Here is an 18,951-nt window from a genome sequence, read left to right as displayed (position 1 = left end):
CATGCCTTAGCACAGTGCGTAACACACAGATGTTCAATAAACGTATTTTGACTAAATTACTGTAAAATACATATAAAATTTACCAACCCTTAATCAAATAATATAACAAATAATTTACAATACAAAATGATATTTAAGTGATACTTCAGCATCTCCGTCTTTTTTTTTTTTTCTTTTGAGGAAGATCAGCCCTGAGCGAACATCTGCTGCCAATCCTCTTTTTGCTGAGGAAGACTGGCCCTGAGCTAACATCCGTGCCCATCTTCTCCTACTTTATATGTGGGACGCCTGCCACAGCATGGCTTGCCAAGGGGTGCCATGTCTGCACCCACGATTCGAACCGGCAAACCCAGGGCCACCAAAGCAGAACATGCACACTTAACTGCTGTGCCACTGGGCTGGCCCAGCATCTCCGTCTTAAAGCTGCCAGGACAGAGGTTATTAAAAAGAAGAAATAACAGTCTGGTTGAATCTATGAACTAGATATTTTCCCTCAATTTGTAATTTCTGCTTTAATTATCACTTACTCTTTTACATAAAAATCAAATGGAACACTCATACATTATGGGTAGAAATATAAATTGGTAAAGATTTTCTGGCAATATCAATACATTTATCACGATCCTTAAAAAATGTTCATACTCGGGGCTGGCCCCGTGGCCGAGTGGTTAAGTTCATGCGCTCTGCTGCAGGCGGCCCAGTGTTTCATTGGTTCGAATCCTGGGCGCGGACATGGCACTGCTCATCAAACCATGCTGAGGCAGCATCCCACATGCCATATCTAGAAGGACTCACAAGTAAAATATACAACTATGTACCGGGGGGCTTTGGGGAAAAAAAGGAAAAAAATAAAATCTTAAAAAAAAAAAAAGGGAGGGGGAGGACAATCTCCCTAAATATTAAAAAAAAAAAAAAAAAAAAAAGTTTATACTCCCTGAACCGTCTACTTCTATACTACTCTATACTAAAGAAACAATCAGAAATACAAAGAGGTATGAACAAAGATTCATAGCAACAAAATTTTTAAACCTATAAAACCAGCTATCATATAAATAACCAACTTGGGGAAATAGGTAAATAAGTTATGGTATCCTTATACATTGGGTTATAATGCAACTAATAAAAATCACATGTATAGAACATTTTTATAGGCATGGAGAAATACATACCACATAATGTTCAGCAAAAAAGCAGGATACAAAGTTGTATATACAATATAAACAAACTTATGAAAACGTGCATAGAGGGGGCTGGCCTTCTGGTGTAGGGGTTAAGTTCGTGTGTTACACTTTGGTGGCCCAGGGTTTACAGGTTTGGATCCCAGGTGCAGACCTAGCATCACTCATCAAACCATGTTGTGGTGGCATCCCACATAAAACAGAGGAAGACTGGCACAGATGTTAGCTCAGGACCAATCTTCCTCAGCAGAAAGGAAAAAAAAAAAACCCATAAAAAGGACTGAAGGCTACACAAAGCCAATTTTCATTTTATGTATATTTTACCACCCAAAAATCCAATTAAAAATGCAACACTGAATAAAATTATTAACTAGAAAAAAAGAACCCAAAATTGGAATCAACCAATATCCATTCAGTTGGGGTAGAGATAAGCAGATTGCCGTTCATCCCTATAATGGACTACTAATGAGCAATACGTGCAGCGAGAGAAACTAGACACAAAGGCTACATACAGTATGATTTCACCTATACGATATCCCAAAAAAGGCAAACTATGAAGTCAGAAATCAGAACAGTGATAGCCAGGAGCTGGGGGTGGGAAGAAGGGATTGACTACAGGGGACTTTTCTGAGATGATGGAAACGTTCTCTATCTCGATTTTATAGTGGTTACCTAACTATATACATCTGTCGAAACTCAAACTGTGTACCTAAAGAGGGTGAATTTTACTGTATATAAATAATACTTCAACAAACCTGACTTTAACAAAGATGGGAACATGTGAAAGGACATAGTAGCCAACTTGAAGGGGCTTACTGGCCAAATCTTGGTCAATCAGAGCATCAAAATAAAAAATGATAGTATCAGATTACAACTCGTAGAATAAAATGGGAAACTATGAGTGCATACAGATACAAATAAACGAATACATTGAAAATCTGATGAAGAATGAGATACTTCCATAGTTTCAAAGTATTTCCTCAGAAAATAATTAGTAATTTACAAAGGGAAAAGGAGTAACTGCCCAGTGGGGAAGCCTGGCTAAGGCCACCTTAATCAAGTGACCAAACAGAATACCAGTAATGGAACACAGTGAAACTGTGTGCCGCTAGATGGGCGCAATGAGATGAATACAGTATCACTTCTGTGATACTCCTGAAAAAGCCGTACCTGAATCTCATCATGAGGAGACATTAAATAAACTCAAAGTGAGTGACAGTCTATAAAATAACTGGTCTGATGGCCGGCCTGGTGGCGCAGCAGTTAAGTGCACACATTTTGCTTCGGCGGCCTGGGGTTCGCCGGTTCGGATCCCGGGGGCAGACATTGCACAGCTTGGCACGCCATGCTGTGGTAGGCATCCCACATATAAAGCAGAGGAAGATGGGCATGATGTTAGCTCAGGGCCAGTCTTCCTCAGCAAAAAGAGGAGGATTGGCAGCAGATATTAACTCAGGGCTAATCTTCCTAAAAAAATAAATAAATAAATAACTGGTCTGTAATCTTCAAAAGAATGAAGACCTTGAAAAACCAAAGACAGACTGAAGAACTGTGCTAGAGTGAAAATTAAGACGATGTGACAACTACAGGCAATGATTCCGAACTGGATGCTTTTGCTATAAAGGAAATTACTGGGACAATTAGGGAGTCTTGAATGGGGCCTGAGGATTAGATAACAATTTATCATTAATTTCCTGCTTTTGATTGTTGCAGTTATGTAGAATGGCCCTGTTTATGGAAAATACACATTATTCAGTAAAGTATCTACTCTCAGTGGTTCAGGAAAAAAATGCTATTAGTAGTGTACTTGAAATTCTTCTGCAAGTCTGAGATTGTTTCAAGTAAAAAAAAAAATGTGGAGATATTTTAAAGAAAATCAGGGAGAACTAAATAAAGACAACATTTTTATATTGTTTACATCATTACAGAAGATATTACTAAGGAATTATTGCTAATTTGATTAGGTGGGATAATAGTATTTTGGTTATGTTTTTTTAAAGCCTTATTTGATGGAGATACAAACTGAAAGGGTATATCTAGATTTGCTCTAAAATAATCCAGCAAAAAAACACAACACAGACCATACTGAATCCTGGCAAGGATGTGGAGCAGAGTTCTCAAATACTGTTGGGAGCAGTGCAAACTGGCCTAATAACTTCGGAAAGCTGTTTGGCAATATATTACTAAGGCTGAACATAAGCATATCCTACAGTATTCTACTCCCAGGTATATATCCAACAGAAAGAAATACTTCCCTCCGCCAACACATGTATAACAATGTTTACAGCAGCACAAATTTATAATAGCCCAAACAGGAAACTGGCCAAATGCCCAGCAACAGTACAGTGGAAAATAAATTGTGGTATGTTCACAGAAGAGAATACCATATACTAATGAGAATAAAAAAACTACAACTGGGCCAGCCCGGTGGCGCAGCGGTTAAGTGCGCATGTTCTGCTTCGGTGGCCCGGAGTTCACCAGTTCGGATCCCTGGTGTGGATGTGGCACCACTTGGCACGCCATGCTGGGGCAGGCATCCCACATGTAAAGTAGAGGAAGATGGGCATGGATGTTGGCTCAGGGCCAGTCTTCCTCAGCAAAAAGAGCAGGATTGGCAGCGGATGTTAGCTCAGGACTAGGAGTAATCTTCCTCAAAAAACAAAAACAAAAAACTACAACTACACACAACAATATGCAGGAATTTCAAATGTAATGTTGAAAGAAAGAAGGCTCTCATGAAAGAGTGCACACTATGTGATGTCATACAGATACATTTCAGAAATCAGCAGGCCTAATTTAAGCTGTTAGACGTCATGACTGTGGCCACCCTTGGGGAGGAAGGGTTTGTGATTAGAAGGAGCAAAAGCAGGACTTCCAGGAGGCTGGTAATGTTCTGTCTCTTAATCTGGGTGCTAGTTACAGGTGTGAAAAATTCATCTGTTTCTGTACCCTTCTCTGCATATAAATTATACTTCAATAAAATGGTAAAAAATCCTTCAATGAAATTTTTTTAAAGGAAATGTTTAAATAAAAAGGAGAGGGAACTGATGAAACAAAAAGGGCAGAAAGTTGGTCACTGTAATAACTGAGTGATGGGTTCATTGCACCATCATCTCTACATTTGTTTTAAAAATTTCCCTATTAAAAAAAAAAAATCAAGTCAGAATAGTCTCTTGTTTAAAACTCTCTTGTGGCTTCCCATCTTGCCTAGATTAACACCTGGATGAGTTACCCTGGGTTATAGGGCCCTACAAAATGCGGCCCTGCCTCCTCCTCCCACCTCTTCTCGTCCCACTGCCTACCTTGCTCACTCTGCCCCGGTGCTGTTGACCCTTCACCACACGGCTGACTCCTTAGAATCTGAGATGTAGAGCGTTTTAGTAGTACTTCTAAAAATCAGCTAGTCAAAACCTATATCTAACAGTTGGATATTTTTGCTTTCAAAGTACGGAACTGTATTATACGTTAGAAATTTGTTTTGCAACTTGAAGGCTGTTATAAAAGTTTACCAATAAATTACAATGCTTTCACGGAAATTCCTGTTACATAATGTTTCAAACCAAGTTTGAAAATTCCACAATGATTTCCATACATCTTGCATATAATACTAACCTGTACCTCTGAAAATCTCCGTGCCGTAAACCATGCTGCTGCTGGGATTCCTTAATAATCTGAAGAACTAGAGCCAAGATTAAGGAAATGCTCACAATGGCAAGAATCCAAATAAATGAAAACACGTCCTCATTAGTCTATATTTGTATCAAACCATAACACATTAAACCTTTCTGAAATACTCAGTACATTAGCCAAATCTCTTGTAACCATTTTCAAAAGCTATCTTGTCACAGGACAGGCCAAAATGTGTAGACAAGTTGACTGCTGGAACTGTTACTACTTTCACACTAAAAAAGGAGGGTATTATTAGCCATTGAGGACTACTGAAACCCAACAGCTTAAATAAAGCTGCTGGATTCTGAATGCTGACTATAACTGGGGTGGTTCCCACTGATTTACACCTGGACCCAGTATTTTACTCACTGAGACAGATCCAGGATATAAACTCAGGTACTGCTCCCTATTTGCATAACCACTTACATCTGCCAAATCTAACTTTCCTTAACGGCTCTGATGCTGCATGGCCTATGGTTAGCACATGCCAACCAGACGAGGCCACAGTTTGCATAAATATATTAAAGCTTTTCTTTTAAAAGAAGCAGCACTGACCAAACTCTTTTCATGAATCTTAAAATATTTGACTATGTGCCAAACTTTAGGAAGTCTAAAACCCTTTATCTACAATTTTAAAGTTTCCTCAATGCTTCCCTATGATGCATTTTAAAATACTGAACACTAAAAGGACTATTTCAACAACCAAAAAGGGACAAGAAGATAAACCACTTGTAGTAAAATTAAGGCATTCTAACAGCCATCTGGAAGTGTACTGCCAGTTCAAAAAGTAAAACTCCAAACCCCTGAAAACTTAACTACATTGATTCAAGCTAAATGTGTTATTTCAGAAATTCACCTAAATGTTCTCCATTTGTTATTGATTTCGAAAAGCCACAAACGAGTGTCATAAGCACTCAATTGTGATACACTCTGATGAAAACTAGAAACTGATTCCTCCAGCTCCTCTGAACGACTCAACAAGACAAAATGTCTACAGACCTATTAAGAAAGCTATACGTGATGTTAACAAGCCACGATGATTTACATTCAAAATGGCAACAAGCTGTTCCTTAGAGCAGTCAATCTTTGCCTCCACTTCCAGAGCATCAAACTGGAATTTTTATTACTCATCTCCGACGGCTGTCAGACAAAAATATTAAACCAAAACGTCAGGACTGCCGTTTCCTCTTCCCAGTTCAGTGGCTCCAGGTGCCAAGGCAGGAGCTCACCGGGGTGGCCGGAGTGTCATCCTGGTCACCAGCCCTCCAACTGGGCAACTGCGGGGAAACTGCAGAAATGTGCCCAATATCCCGGGGCCGCCTGAAATAAGACGACGTTCCCCAGACTGCAGGGCTAAGGAGACGAGAACGGCCGGTTGAAACACAGACCCTGGAATTCGGAACGCCAAAAAGTAAGGGCGAGAGAAACTGCAACCCTCGGCCTCTCCTGCCCAGGACGTGCCAGGACCCGCCGCCTCTCCCGCCCCCGGCCCGCCAGAACGACACGTAGTCATTGCGAGTTAGGCCCGATTACTCTAGGATACTCTCCAAACTCAGGCTATCCCCGAATTCTCTGTTTGCCTTCGATCCGGCTGAAGGCCGTTCGTTTTCCTTATTTTCCTCTCCTCCGGCACCGCGTCCACCACCGCTACCGGCGCTGCCCCCGCCGCCGCTGCCGCCGCCGCCTCCGCCTCCAGGAACCTGTTTCTCAGCAGCCATCTTGCCCCTGCGCCGCAGAGCAGGACGGGATAGAGGAGGCGGGTCGACCGGCGCGGGAGAGAGCGGGACCGGCCAGGACGGGCTGACGGGATAGCGGCGGACTCCGCCATCGACGGCCCTGTCCGCAGGCAGGAGCCACTTGTTGGAGCTCGTCTGCGCGTGGGCTTGGATGCCCGGTGCCTAATCGTGGCGGGCGGGGCTGAGGGCTCGGGGACGCGGGGAGACCTTAGCTGTCGAGACCCTCTCAGGAGCAATCCCACCTCCGGTCCGCAAGGGCCGGAGGACCCGGAGATGGACCCCACCTCCTGCATCCCTGCACCGGTGGTCAGGTTCACGTCCCGTGCAGTTGGCTAAGGACTTTGGATTTTGGGGTGTCTACCTCCCCCGGGACTTGGGCGATGGGATTCCCACCCTAGCGAACCAAGCACCCCCGCCTGTGAGGGAACCGCCTCTGCGCTTTCTTCTGGGCCGACCCTAAGGAAGCGATGGCCGAGGAACCGCTGACCGAGCCAACAGGCAGTCTCTCGATGTAGGGACGTTCTCAGACTACTGGGGACCTATGCCCTTCTCTGGACTTTGGGGCGAGCAGTCCGAGGAGGGAGAAGTGTTGAGACAAGGGAGACTATGAATCTTTGCTCTGCAATACGGCACTGCGGGTTCTGGAGTCTTGAGTCCTGCAGCTCCAATCTTGTCTCCGCCATTGCTGATGGGGAGATGTTCGGTAAATAATCTCCCTCTAAACGTTTTCCCTCATCTGTGAATGAGGATAACCAATTAAGACGGTTATGAAGACTAACTGAAATGATGCATTTTAAAGTAAATCTGTGCACTAATCATTAGGGAAGTTAAAATCAAAACCACAGTGAGCTATCACCTCATACCCATTAGATATTGAAAATACTTAATAACAGAGGGGCCAGCCCGGTGGCCAAGTGGTTAAGTTTGTGCTGGCCTTGGTGGCCCCGGGTTCACTGGTTTGATCCTGGGCGCGGACCTAGCACTGCTCATCAAGCTGTGCTGTGGTGGTGTCCACACAGCAGAACTAGAATGACTTACAACTAGGATATACAACTATGTACTGGGGCTTTGGGGAGAAAAAAGAGGAAGATTGGCAACAGATGTTAGCTCAGGGCCAATCTTCCTCACAATAATAAGAATAATAATAACAGAAAATAACGTATTGGTGTGGATGTGGAGAAATTGGAATAGTGGTGCACTTTTGGTGCAAATGTACAATGGTGCAGCTACTGTGGAAGACAGTAGGGTGGTTCTTCAGAAAATTCAAAGAATTACCATATGATCCAGCAATTCTACTTGTGGGTATATATCGAAAAGAATTGAAAGCAGGATCTTAAAGAGATATTTGTACACCCATGTTCACAGCGGTGTTATTCACAATACCCAACGAATGGAAGCAACCCAGTGGCCCTCCAGGGATAAACGAAATGTGGTATATCTGTACAATGAACTATTATTCAGCCTTAAAAAGGAAGGAAATTCTGACACATGCTACAACATGGATGAAGCTTGGGAATATCGTACTAAGTAAACCCGCCACAAAAAGACAGATACTGTATGATTCCTCTTATATGAGGTATCTAGTGTGGTCAAATTCATAGAAAGTAGAGTGGTGGTTGCCGGTGGCTGGAGGCAGGGGAAAGGGGGAGATATTGTTTAATGGGTACAGAGTTTCAGTTTTGCAAGATTAAAAAGTTCTGGAGATTGGTTGCACAACAATATGAATATACTCCACACTCTACTGAACTGGACACTTACAAATGTTTAACATGGTAAATGCGTATTTTACCACAATTAAAAAGAAATCTTAAAAAAGTAAGTCTCTCAAATGTCCATCGACAAATGAGTGGATAACTAGAATGCTTTATAACCATACAATGGACTATTACTTGACCATAAAAAGCAGTGAAGTTCTGATACATTCTACAATGTGGATGAATCTTGAAAATATTATGCTGAGTGAAAGAAGCCACACAAAAGGCTACGTATTGTATGATTCCATTTGTATGAAATGTCCAGAATAGGTAAATCTACAGAGACAGAGAATAGTGATTGCCTAGGGCTGGCAGTAGGGGTGGAGATTGGAGGCTGATGGCTAAAGGGTAAGGGTTTCTTTGGGGGGGAACAAATATTTTCTAAAATTGATTGTGGTGATGTTTGCACAACTCTGTGAATATACTAAAACCTAAATGAACACTTTAAATGGGTAAATTGCATGTGAATATTTCAATAAAGTTTTTTAAAAAAGAAAAGTTGATCAGATCATGTTAGTCCTGTAGTGAAAACTCTGCAATGGCTCCTCATTTTACTCAGACTAGAAGCCACAGTCCTTACAATGGAAAACAGCCATACATGCTATGCCTCTCGCCTTTTGTTCTGCCAGTCTCCTTGTTGATTCAGCTCAGGCCGTGCCTCCCTCACTGCTTAGGGGCACAAGCACACTCCTTCATTAGGGCCTTTGCACTGGTTATTCCCTCTATATAGAATGTTCTTCCCATAGACATCTGCTAGGCTGGCTCCCTCTCCTCCTTCAAGTCTTTGCTCCAATGTCACCTGCCTAATGAAGTCTGCCTGACCATCCTATTTCAAATTGCATCGTGACCACCACCCTGGTGGGCCCAGTTCCTGACCCTGGTCTACTTTTCCTGCAAGTACTTATCAACTTGCAACAGATTAATAACTGACTTGTGTTATGTTTATTGTCTGTCTTCCCTGCTAGGAAGGAAGCTCACGGAGGGCCTTGATCTTTGTAGAGCTCACCGGTATATCCCAAGCACCCAGAATAGTGCCTGGCAAGGAGTAAGTGCTTAATAAATCCTTATTGAATAAATGCATGGCATGCATCTCATAAACATGAACTGCTACTATCTTCCTATTCAATGAATGGGCAGGCGGGGCAGGGGTGTGAATGAGGTTTCCCCAGCCAGAGAAGTAGGGAGCTGGGCTCTTGAAGCCAAGATCCTGGGGGTGGTAGGGGGGAGTTCTTGACCGGAACCCAAAGAACAGGGCAGGGAAAGGTGAAGCCGAGATCAAGCTACAGTGGCAGAAGGTGGTGATTTTCAGACCTAATGAACCGATGAACCGGGAGCTTAAATTCTATAGAAACAGTAATAATTCTGGATCACAAATGCTTGATGCCTAATATGTCAAAATCAGGAACAAATATTTAAGTTTTATTGCAATGTAAACACCTTCCTGGCCATCTAGGAAAATGCTGCGGATGCATGGAACTCTGCTACTTCGTGTTTCTTTAAAGTTTTCCTTTTCTGGATATCTGAATAGGGTAAGGCAAAAGAGAAGAATTTGATTCATTCAGATTCTACCAACTGGCTTCAGGTCTCTCACAGACATCTCACTCCATTCTCACCAGAGCCCTCTGAGAAGGTGTTATTATCCTACATTACAGCTGAGGAAACTGAGGCACAGTGCCAAAGACATAGCCTGGTACACAGTAGATGCTCGATAAATACTGGATTGAATTGGAGAGGGAAACTTTCAGTGGGGGCGAGAGGAAATGAGATGAAGCTAACCAAATTCCCTCAGAACCTCCTTCCATCCTCCTCATTGCTGCTCTCCAGGGTTCCTGTGAGGCGCGATGCTCCTGGGAAGTAGGAATGGGAAGAGGCGGGACCAAGAGCAGAGCTGCCCCCACCCGCCAGTTCTGGAAAACACAGCCCCCCATTCGCCTCTGCCCCTTGTAAACCCCACCATCACCCCTTAACGGCCGCTTGAAACTCTTTCGAGGACGCCCCGCAGCCAGCCCCAGGAGGTTTGGGGCGCCTGCCACGCAGCAGAGAAGCGTCTAGGAGCGCGGGGTCCCGGGAGGGCGCTCCAGACAGCGCGGCGCACACGCAGGTCCCGGCAGTCGGTCCCTCCACCACTCTGGCCTCTGCCAGGGAGGTCATTTCCCCCCTCAGCCCGGCCCAGACCGCACCCCGGGGCTGGAGCGCGCCGACGACACCGGAGGGCCGGGGAGCAGGCAGGAGCACCGTCCTCCGCGCCCGGAGTGGGCTGCCTGGGCCTCGGCGGAGATACGCCGGGGCCACTTGACAGCCCTTCCCCAGGCGCCGCCAGCTGCTGCGGGGGACCATCCTACTGCTCTGGCTGCTCGCTCCTCCCCCTGACCCCAGGGCACCCCCATCTCCCGCCCCAGCCGCCGCCAGGCTCACTCTGCCCGCAGCTCCGCGGAGTCGCGCTCGGCGCTGCAGCGCCGCGGGAGCTGCGCGCTCGCCAACACCCAGACGGCTGCAGGATCCCGGGCAGCCTCGTGTTCGGCGACACCATGAATGCCTCGGGTGACCCGGGGGCCGAGGCAGCGAGCGAGGCTGGCGGCGGGAGCAGCTGGCAGCCCGAGGCGGTCATCGTGCCCATGTTATTTGCGATTATCTTCCTCGTGGGCACCGTGGGCAACGCACTGGTGCTGGCCGTGCTGCTGCGCGGCGGCCAGGCGGTCAGCACCACCAACCTGTTCATCCTCAATCTGGGCGTGGCCGACCTGTGTTTTATCGTGTGCTGCGTGCCCTTCCAGGCCACCATCTACACCCTGGACGGCTGGGTGTTTGGCTCGCTGCTCTGCAAGGCTGTGCACTTCTTCATCTTCCTCACCATGCACGCCAGCAGCTTCACGCTGGCCGCCGTCTCCCTGGACAGGTGAGCGAGTGCCCTGGAGACCCAGGGGCTCGGGTACGGGGTGGGGGCCGAAGAAGGGCGTGGACTCGAGGGTCAAGGAGGGACGCGCAGAGAGTAGAAAAAGACACTAAGAAGGCAAAGGGACCGGGAGGGAGTGAAAGACAAGCAGGCGTGGAGGAGGAGATGGAAGAATAAGAATGGGGGACCGCGGTGTCCTCCGTTAAGCGCATCCTCCGGGCTGCAGGTTGGAGACCTCAGCTCTCCAGCGCCGCTGGCGCCTGACAAAGCGCAGCGTTTCCCGGTACAAAGGGTTTTCGCGTGCTCGGTCTCGCTTGAGCTCAAAGCCCCCTGAGGTTGGGATGGGAGGGATTACTGTGCCCAATTTACAGACGAGATCGAGTTCCTAAGTGACTTGCTCAGAGAGTCGCCCATCCAGTAATCATGTGCACGAAGCCAAAGGTCTGTCTCCTGGCGTCAAACTCAGGCGCCTCCACTTTGCCCGCCTCGAAGCCACAGTTTGGTGGGCTGAGTCGACTCCAGTCCGGACTGAGGAATTTGGGTCCTAGGCGAGGGCCCATGGCAAAGTCCGAGCGAGCACGTCCGAGGTCTCTAGCTCGCTTCCACCCACCTCTGCACCCCACCTGCAGGCCCGGGGTCAAGGGCAGGGAAAGGCGAACGCTGGAAGGTCCACCTCCTCCGCGGCGCCCCCTCCCCCCCCCGCACCCCCCCCCCCCCCGCCCCGCTCCCAGCTGGAACTTGGAAGGACACCTGGATGATTCCTGGAGAGGAAATCCGGGTGTGACTCCGGTATCTCCCCTGTCTCCTCCTTCCTTGCGTGCTCCCGACCTCCCCTGGACAAGCAGCGAGGTGAGGCCGCATTCCCCATATACCTCCCAGTTCTTCTGAGAGTGCAGTATGTCGGCTCTGAGAGCGCTGGTGGGACCCGTAGAGCGTCGGCTTCTCTAAGGAATTCCCTTGCAGCACCTTGCCTGACGTGTCTCCAGGCTGTCTACTAAAGCCTCAAGGCGCCTGGGTCCTACCTCTCCGTGCACCGTCACTTGTGGGTAATCACAGCCTCCTGGAGCCCCAAAGCCGGTTCAACGTGCGGGGTGCCCTCCTGGATGGAGCCTGGCTGTGGTCGTAGTCCCAGGAAGAGCAGATGAGTGGCCTATACGCGCGCCTTTCCTGGGGCCGGGTCCCGCCTCACATCTAGATGCGGCTGAGTGTCCGGGATGCGCTGGGTTGCCCTCTGGGAATGTGCGGTGTGACCGTGTGTTAGGGACTTTCCTTGAGAAGCGGATATGGGGCTCAAGGTGCACGGGTCCACCCCTGCCCCCGCGAATCCACACGCTCACCCGACGTCTCCCTTCCTGGCCTGACCCGCAGGTATCTGGCTATCCGCTATCCGTTGCACTCCCGCGAGCTGCGCACACCTCGCAACGCGCTAGCGGCCATCGGTCTCATCTGGGGGCTGTCGCTGCTCTTCTCTGGGCCCTACCTGAGTTACTACCGCCAATCGCGGTTGGCCAACCTGACCGTGTGCCATCCGGCATGGAGCGCGCCTCGCCGCCGCGCCATGGACCTCTGCACCTTTGTCTTCAGCTACCTGCTGCCCATGCTGGTGCTCGGCCTGACCTACGTGCGCACCCTGCGCTACCTCTGGCGCACCGTCGATCCGGTGGTCGCCGGCTCAGGCGCCCGGCGTGCCAAGCGCAAGGTAACGCGCATGATCGTCATCGTAGCCACACTCTTCTGCCTCTGTTGGATGCCTCACCACGCGCTTATCCTCTGTGTGTGGTTCGGCCGCTTCCCACTTACGCGCGCCACCTACGCGCTGCGCATCCTCTCGCACCTGGTCTCCTACGCCAACTCATGCGTCAACCCCATCGTCTACGCGCTCGTCTCCAAGCACTTCCGCAAGGGCTTTCGCAAGATCTGCGCCAGCCTGTTGCGCCGTGCTCCGCGCAAAGCCTCGGGCCGCGTGGGCGTCGCGGTGCAGGGCACCCACAGCGGCAGCGTGCTGGAGCGCGAGTCCACAGACCTGACGCACGTGGGCGAGGCGGCCTGGCCTTCTGCCCCTGCGCCGGCGCCTCTCAGTGGCCCAGCCTCGAGCCCGGTCCCTGGCCCGTCCTGGCGAGACCAAAAGGCCCCTAACGGCATTCTGACAGTTAGTGTGACCCGAGGGCACTTAGGGGGTACGCTTGAGTGTTAAAGGATTGGAGTTGGAGGTCAGGGGACTGTGGAGGAGTTTCATCTGTTAATAAAACTTGCAAACGATTTCACATGCAGTGACGCGCTGTGTCTCCGCCTCTCTCATAGTCATGGGGCTCTGTGGTTAAGAAGCCCCTGGGACTTCACAGGCGCACTCTGGATAAAAGGGCGTAGAGTGCTTTGCTGAGCTACAAGGGGAGTGTAGATCGCACCCAAGGCGGCCGAGGTAAAATTCGCGTAGAAATCCCTAACTGAAGCTGGGGAGCGCGGGACAGCTGAAGGCTCTTTGCACGTGGCCATCTGGAGGCACCACGAGTATACAGATCAGCGAACCAGCAGCCACTAATACGTGCGACAAAGGCAGGCAGAGTGTTTAAGCGTGCTCGATAAAGCAGGTCGATGACAGACACAGACACTATGTGTGTCCTAACAGGGTTCATGCGCCGGAGTGCGGCGGGTCCTCGACTGCTCCCAGCTCCCTGGAGTCCTTTCGAGTCTGGGAGCCCCATTAGCGCCTACCCATTTTCAGCCTTAAGGTTTCCTTCCCTCCCTGCAGCTGTCCCGGATCAGGTCTCCAATGGCTTGGTTTCTCCTCAGAGCCAGGAAAGTCGCTCCCCACCCCCTGGGTCCTGCTCCAGGGCACACAGCAGCCCTTCGAAGGCACTGCTGGTCTAGGGCAGGCTGAGAATCCCATAAGGAAAGAGGAAGCCCCAAAGCTTTGCTCTTGAGCTAGCCTCTACCTTTCTCCTGGTTTGCCCCACTCCTGGAGGTCTTGAGCCAAGGTTTTTTACATGAAATCCGTTCAGCGCTTAAGGAGAGGCAGGAAAACCCTCAAGGGTGTGCCCATCTCATGGCATCGAGCGTAGGGCACTTTGGCAAGGGTTTGGGTATTTAGCCAGGCAGTCCCCGCTAAGGGGAAACGCAGAGGTGGCCTGCGGCATCTTTTTGGATTGGAGGGACTGAGTCAGAGAAAGGTGTGTCCATGCTTGCCTGGTCCACTTGGTGGGCCTTGAAAGCAGCAACCCCTTCCAGGTGGTGGAAATGGAGCGGGACACGGAAGCCTGGGCAGGTGCAGGGTGGGAGGGGCTGGGTTCCGGGCTTTGTCTTTGGGTGTTTGCGGAACCGGGGTGGCAGTGCCAAGTCTAAGGCTCCAGGGTCCTTGCACAAAGCAGGTGCCTCCAACCAACAGCCCAGCACCCCAAAGAAGTGACTGAAATAAGAGGCTGCAGCTTAGCTGCTGCAGCTCCATCCAGCCCTTCCATGCAGTCACTGATGATGGCTCTGTGGCTCCTGCTCCACCTCTCCTTGCTCAGGCTCAGCACCACCCGGCACTTAGCCCAGGGGCGCAGCGTGCCATCAGTTGGTAGGTGGACAATGTAAGGTCATGAGCTTTGGATTTGGGTCCCAGGGCACCCAGTGACCTCGACCTCCATCCCTCAGCCTTGCCATCCTTTGTCGACTTCAACTTGCGGGAGGAGGTTCAGGAAAGCACACAGATTCCAAACAACGGGAGCGCACCCCTGCTTGTGGACGTACGGGTGTTTGTATCAACCGTGTTTAATGTGGTAAGTGTTGTCAGGCCGCAGGAGGGCGTGGGGCCCAAGCACTGAGCTGGGATGGGACAGGACTCAGCCCCAGCAAGTGCTGGGATCTCCTGCCTTCTGTAGTGTAGCGCCCACCTGCAAGGTGACATGCTGTCCCCCTCCCCCCAGGACATCTTGCGGTACACAGTGTCCTCCAAGCTGCTGCTTCGGCTGGTGAGTGGGGAGCACCTACCAGGGTGGAGTGGGAGTGGGGAGGTGGGACTGGAGAACCGGCTCTGAGCCCACCTCAGAAGTACCAGCCTTCATCAACCTGCCAAACCAAGGGGCATGGGTATGTGGAGAATGGGAGTCTTAGCGGCATTTCTGTTCCCAGTTCTGGCTGGACCCTCGCCTGGCCTGGAACGTGAGTGAGCACCCGCAGCACGCGGTCACGCTGTCCTTGGACTCACTCTGGACACCGGGACTCACTATCCAGGAGGCGTAAGTGAGGCAGGAGTTCTTGTTCCAGGAACCCACCACAGCATATCCCTCTCTCTTGCTAACCTAGAGCTCCCAAATCCTCTTAGCGAGTATCCTCCTCCTGGTGGCCTACCAGACCACTGGTGCACCTCCACTGCCCCGCTTTCCCCTCCTGAAACCCAAATGGCAGGTGAGCATATGCCGAGGTCTCCCCCTACTCTTTAGGAGCTGGGCCTCTGGTTGTGGTGCCTTTCTTTCCCCTGATCCCTGTAGGCTCTGGGTGGACTGGCAGGAGCAGAGCCCGAGGGCCCGAGTGGACCAGGACGGCCATGTTGAGCTCTACCTGGCCCTCACCACGGAGACCACCTGCGACTTTGACCTCCTCCGCTTTCCCAGGGACCAGAGCGACTGCAGCCTCAGCTTCTATGCTTTCAGCAACACTGGTGCTGTTGGGACCAGAGCCGGGGCGTGAGGGTAGAAGGGAGGGGAAGCCTCTGGCCTCCAGCAAATGTCTGACACGGGAGTAGCGGACCGGGTTCACCCCAGCCTACCCCCAGGCTTAGGGGAGCTGAAGAGATCCTGGGCCAGAACATGCTTCTCAGCCCACACCTCCCGCTCAGATGGCAGCCTCATTCCTAGTTCCCCCTGCTCTCGGCTGTAGCCCCACTTCAGTCTCCTCTCCTCCCCCTCAGCTACCCCAGAGCAATGGCCCTCAACAGCTAGTGCCAAACTGCAGTGGTTGGGCCTCTGGGGTCAAGTGCAGACAGTCAGGTTGCTGCAGCCTCATTCCTGGAAACATCCTGAAGGTGTAGCCACCCAGGAAATGTCCCACAGACCCATCAGGTGATGTCCAACTTGGCAGAGAAGTCCCACCCTTTCCTGCCTCCCTTCCCTCTGGGAAATACCAGAGCTGCAGCCCTACAAATCCTAATATTTCAGGTGAGAGACATACTGGTGGATGAGTCTGTGACCACCATCCCCTACCCCCCATGAAGTGGTGCAAAAGCACATTTATTCTTACGATGAAAATTCATCTATGCATCTGACAAGGCCCTTCCTCTAACTGGAGAAAACTGGGGTATTGCAAAATAAGGTGTGGAAAGCCCTTGTAAGAACAAGTTTCGCCTCCAAGTCTGCCCCTCAGTAGCCATCAGAAGTCTCCATCATCCCTGGGCTCCAGCTTCTCCCTACCCCTACTCCTGAGAGAGATTTAGGGGCAGGGGTCTCGCTTTCGTATTTCACTGTTCTCACCCCTGCCCCTTCCAGTGAAGGAGCTGAAGTTCCGGGCCCACGTGGTGAATGAGATTGTCAGTATCAAGAGGGAATACGTAGTCAAGGATTTGAAAACTCAAGTCCCACCCAAGCAGCTGGTGCCCTGCTTCCAGGTGACGGTGAGTTGGGAGGTGGCTGACACAGGGCTGATGAGGGCGTTGAGGATGCTTAGCTAGAGGCCATGACATCACCTTTCTACTGCCCACCCCCTGCACATCCCCTCAACTTTCTTCCTTCTAGTTGCGCCTGCAGAACACAGCCCTAAAGGCCATCATAGCTCTGCTGGTACCTGGGGAGGCGCTGCTGTTGGCTGACATGTGCGGGGGGCTGCTGCCCCTCCGGGTCACCGACCGCATTGCCTACAAAGTGACGCTGCTGCTGGGCTACTTCGTCTTCCACTCCTCTCTGGTGCAGACCCTGCCCAGCTCCTCCTCCTGCAACCCACTGCTCAGTAAGCCCTGTACCTCTCTGGCCCTCGGCAGGACCACCCTGCGCCTGGCCTGCCTCGTTTGTCCACACCTGCTGTCACCTGAGCCAGGGTGCCTCTGCTCAGCTCCCTGGGCACTCGAGGCACAAGCCTGGCCCCTGACCTTGCCCCCCACCCTCCCATCTCCAGTTTACTACTTCACCGTCCTGCTGCTGCTGCTCTTCATTAGCACCGTGGAGACTGTGCTGGTAGCCGCACTGCTGGCCCGGGGGGACATCAGGGCCAAGAGCAGCCCCAGCCCAGGCCCAAGAGGGGAGCAGCGAGATCATGGGAACCCAGTGCCTAATCCTGAAGGTGGGCAGAAGCTGGAGCCCCTTCCTGGGAGGTTTGTGAGCAAGGAATGAGGCTGGGAGCGCATTTGACAGGGGCAGAGCTGGCAGGCTGCACACCTAGGGCTGGGGCTGGGGGTCAGGGGTCACTAGGCTGTTTAGAGGCTCCTTGTATTTACTCCGCTGGCTCTGTTGTTCCTGGGCTCCTCCATGTCTGCCCTTGGAAGCAGGTCTGGAGCAGGGAGCAAGGTCAGCTTCCCTAAAGACTTGAATGACTACCAATTCCCAGCAATAACCCTATGCTTTGCAGAGCTTCTCTACGAAGGTGTTTCTTTAACTGGAGACGGCCGAGAATGGGCCGGACCCCAATATTCATTAGTTGTGAATAGAAAGAAGAGAGAAAAATACAGGCTGACACCCCCTGGGCTTCACCTTCTGCTCTGGGAGAGTGTTGGGTGAGCCCCGAAGTACAGCTCCTTTTCCTGCATCTCCCCACACAGAAGCCTCCAGAGGAGTAAAGGGGTCAAGAAGGAGCCGGACTGAGGCTGCTGACCACATCTTCTTCCTGGTCTATGTAGCGGGGGTGGTATGTAGCCAGTTCATCTTCGCTGGACTCTGGATATGGGTGCCATGCAAGTCTGCTCCACCCCCTGGCGAGTCTGCACCTCACGGCGGGAAGCCCAGGCTGTAACAGGGCCGGGCCCAGGGCTGCAGGCCCGGGGGAGGGCCATGACAGGGTCTCTGGAGAGAAGGAGGGGGAGGTCGACTCTCTTCCCTAATCCTGGAGGACCTCAGGCCACCATGAGCTCTCCCTTCCGTTAGCATACAAGCAAAGAGTGTGAAATAAACCCATCGCCCAAGAGCAAGTGCACCTTAAGGGTCTGTCTTCATTGAGCTCAGCTGTTCACCCTTGTCCAAGTAGGTGGGGCCCCACCATGTGCCTGACTCCCACTCCATTCCTGAACTCTCCATTGTCCAGCAGTCACCCAGCACTCCCCCTGCCCACCACCTAACTGCTTCTTCTGCGACCACTGCTGCTGCGTGGCCCTGGGCCAGGAGGCACTGGGGACCAGAGACAGGGGTCTGAGAAGCCACAGATGTGGTCAGACTTCCTTCCTCAGTGTGCTGGACACCAGAGGGCATGGACAGAGCACTCCTGCTCTAGCCACCTGGGGGCCACTAGGTAGGGAGAAGGCGCATCCCTAGACCTCAGGACTGTGGGCGACGGGGATGCATCTGCTGCACTAAATCCAAGAGAGTGGGTCAGTCCGGCTTGCTTTTTCTCCAGGCCCTCTGGCTGCGCTGTGGCCTGCTCCCCTGACCCGAGCCACGCGTCTGGGCTGAAGGGGGAGTCCTCCATCCCTAGCTCTGAACTGGGATTGTTCCGCTTCCTGCTCTTGTACACACAAGGCAGCTGTGGGCATAGGCCTTTGTCCTCCTTCTCTGTCCTTCCCTGTCTGGAAGCCATCAGCTGGCTCCTGGACACTGTGGTCAAGG

General features: G+C 51.0%; 3 protein-coding genes, 1 long non-coding RNA gene and 1 other non-coding gene across 5 annotated transcripts in view; 3 read left to right on the top strand and 2 right to left on the bottom strand.

Moving 5' to 3' along the window:
* SRP68 (signal recognition particle 68) overlaps positions 1 to 6,727 on the bottom strand; it is a 33,626-nt gene extending 26,899 nt beyond the window's left edge. The window contains exons 1-2 of the mRNA XM_023651987.2: positions 6,391 to 6,727; positions 4,791 to 4,857 (exon numbers count right to left, since the gene is read on the bottom strand). Of these exons, the coding sequence (XP_023507755.1) occupies positions 4,791 to 4,857; positions 6,391 to 6,565 (242 nt within the window). The 5' untranslated portion in view covers positions 6,566 to 6,727. The remainder of the gene's footprint in view (positions 1 to 4,790; positions 4,858 to 6,390) is intronic.
* Positions 6,728 to 9,735: 3,008 nt separating this feature from the next.
* On the bottom strand, positions 9,736 to 10,794 carry LOC138916209 (uncharacterized). Its single transcript, XR_011423129.1, has 2 exons — positions 10,114 to 10,794; positions 9,736 to 9,857 (listed from the first exon to the last, which is right to left on the bottom strand). It is a non-coding gene; the product is annotated as an uncharacterized lncRNA (long non-coding RNA).
* On the top strand, positions 10,755 to 13,557 carry GALR2 (galanin receptor 2). The gene is made up of 2 exons (XM_001494082.6): positions 10,755 to 11,233; positions 12,599 to 13,557. Exons 1-2 carry the CDS (start codon positions 10,866 to 10,868, stop codon positions 13,422 to 13,424), a joined length of 1,194 nt encoding a protein of 397 aa, XP_001494132.2. The 5' UTR covers positions 10,755 to 10,865; the 3' UTR covers positions 13,425 to 13,557.
* A 995-nt stretch (positions 13,558 to 14,552) lies between these two features.
* Positions 14,553 to 18,320, top strand: ZACN (zinc activated ion channel). The gene is made up of 9 exons (XM_014737539.3): positions 14,553 to 14,786; positions 14,864 to 14,988; positions 15,136 to 15,180; positions 15,341 to 15,447; positions 15,700 to 15,869; positions 16,693 to 16,817; positions 16,939 to 17,149; positions 17,315 to 17,479; positions 17,955 to 18,320. Exons 1-9 carry the CDS (start codon positions 14,684 to 14,686, stop codon positions 18,143 to 18,145), a joined length of 1,242 nt encoding a protein of 413 aa, XP_014593025.2. The 5' UTR covers positions 14,553 to 14,683; the 3' UTR covers positions 18,146 to 18,320.
* Positions 17,595 to 17,733, top strand: MIR9099 (microRNA mir-9099). Its single transcript, NR_128126.1, is given in 1 exon segment — positions 17,595 to 17,733. It is a non-coding gene; the product is annotated as a microRNA mir-9099 (primary transcript).
* Positions 18,321 to 18,951: the final 631 nt, after the last annotated feature.

Source organism: Equus caballus, chromosome 11, assembly GCF_041296265.1.
Source record: "Equus caballus isolate H_3958 breed thoroughbred chromosome 11, TB-T2T, whole genome shotgun sequence".
NCBI lineage: Eukaryota > Metazoa > Chordata > Mammalia > Perissodactyla > Equidae > Equus > Equus caballus.
Note: the sequence above shows the minus strand (reverse complement) of the source record. Positions and strands in the feature narration are given on the sequence as shown.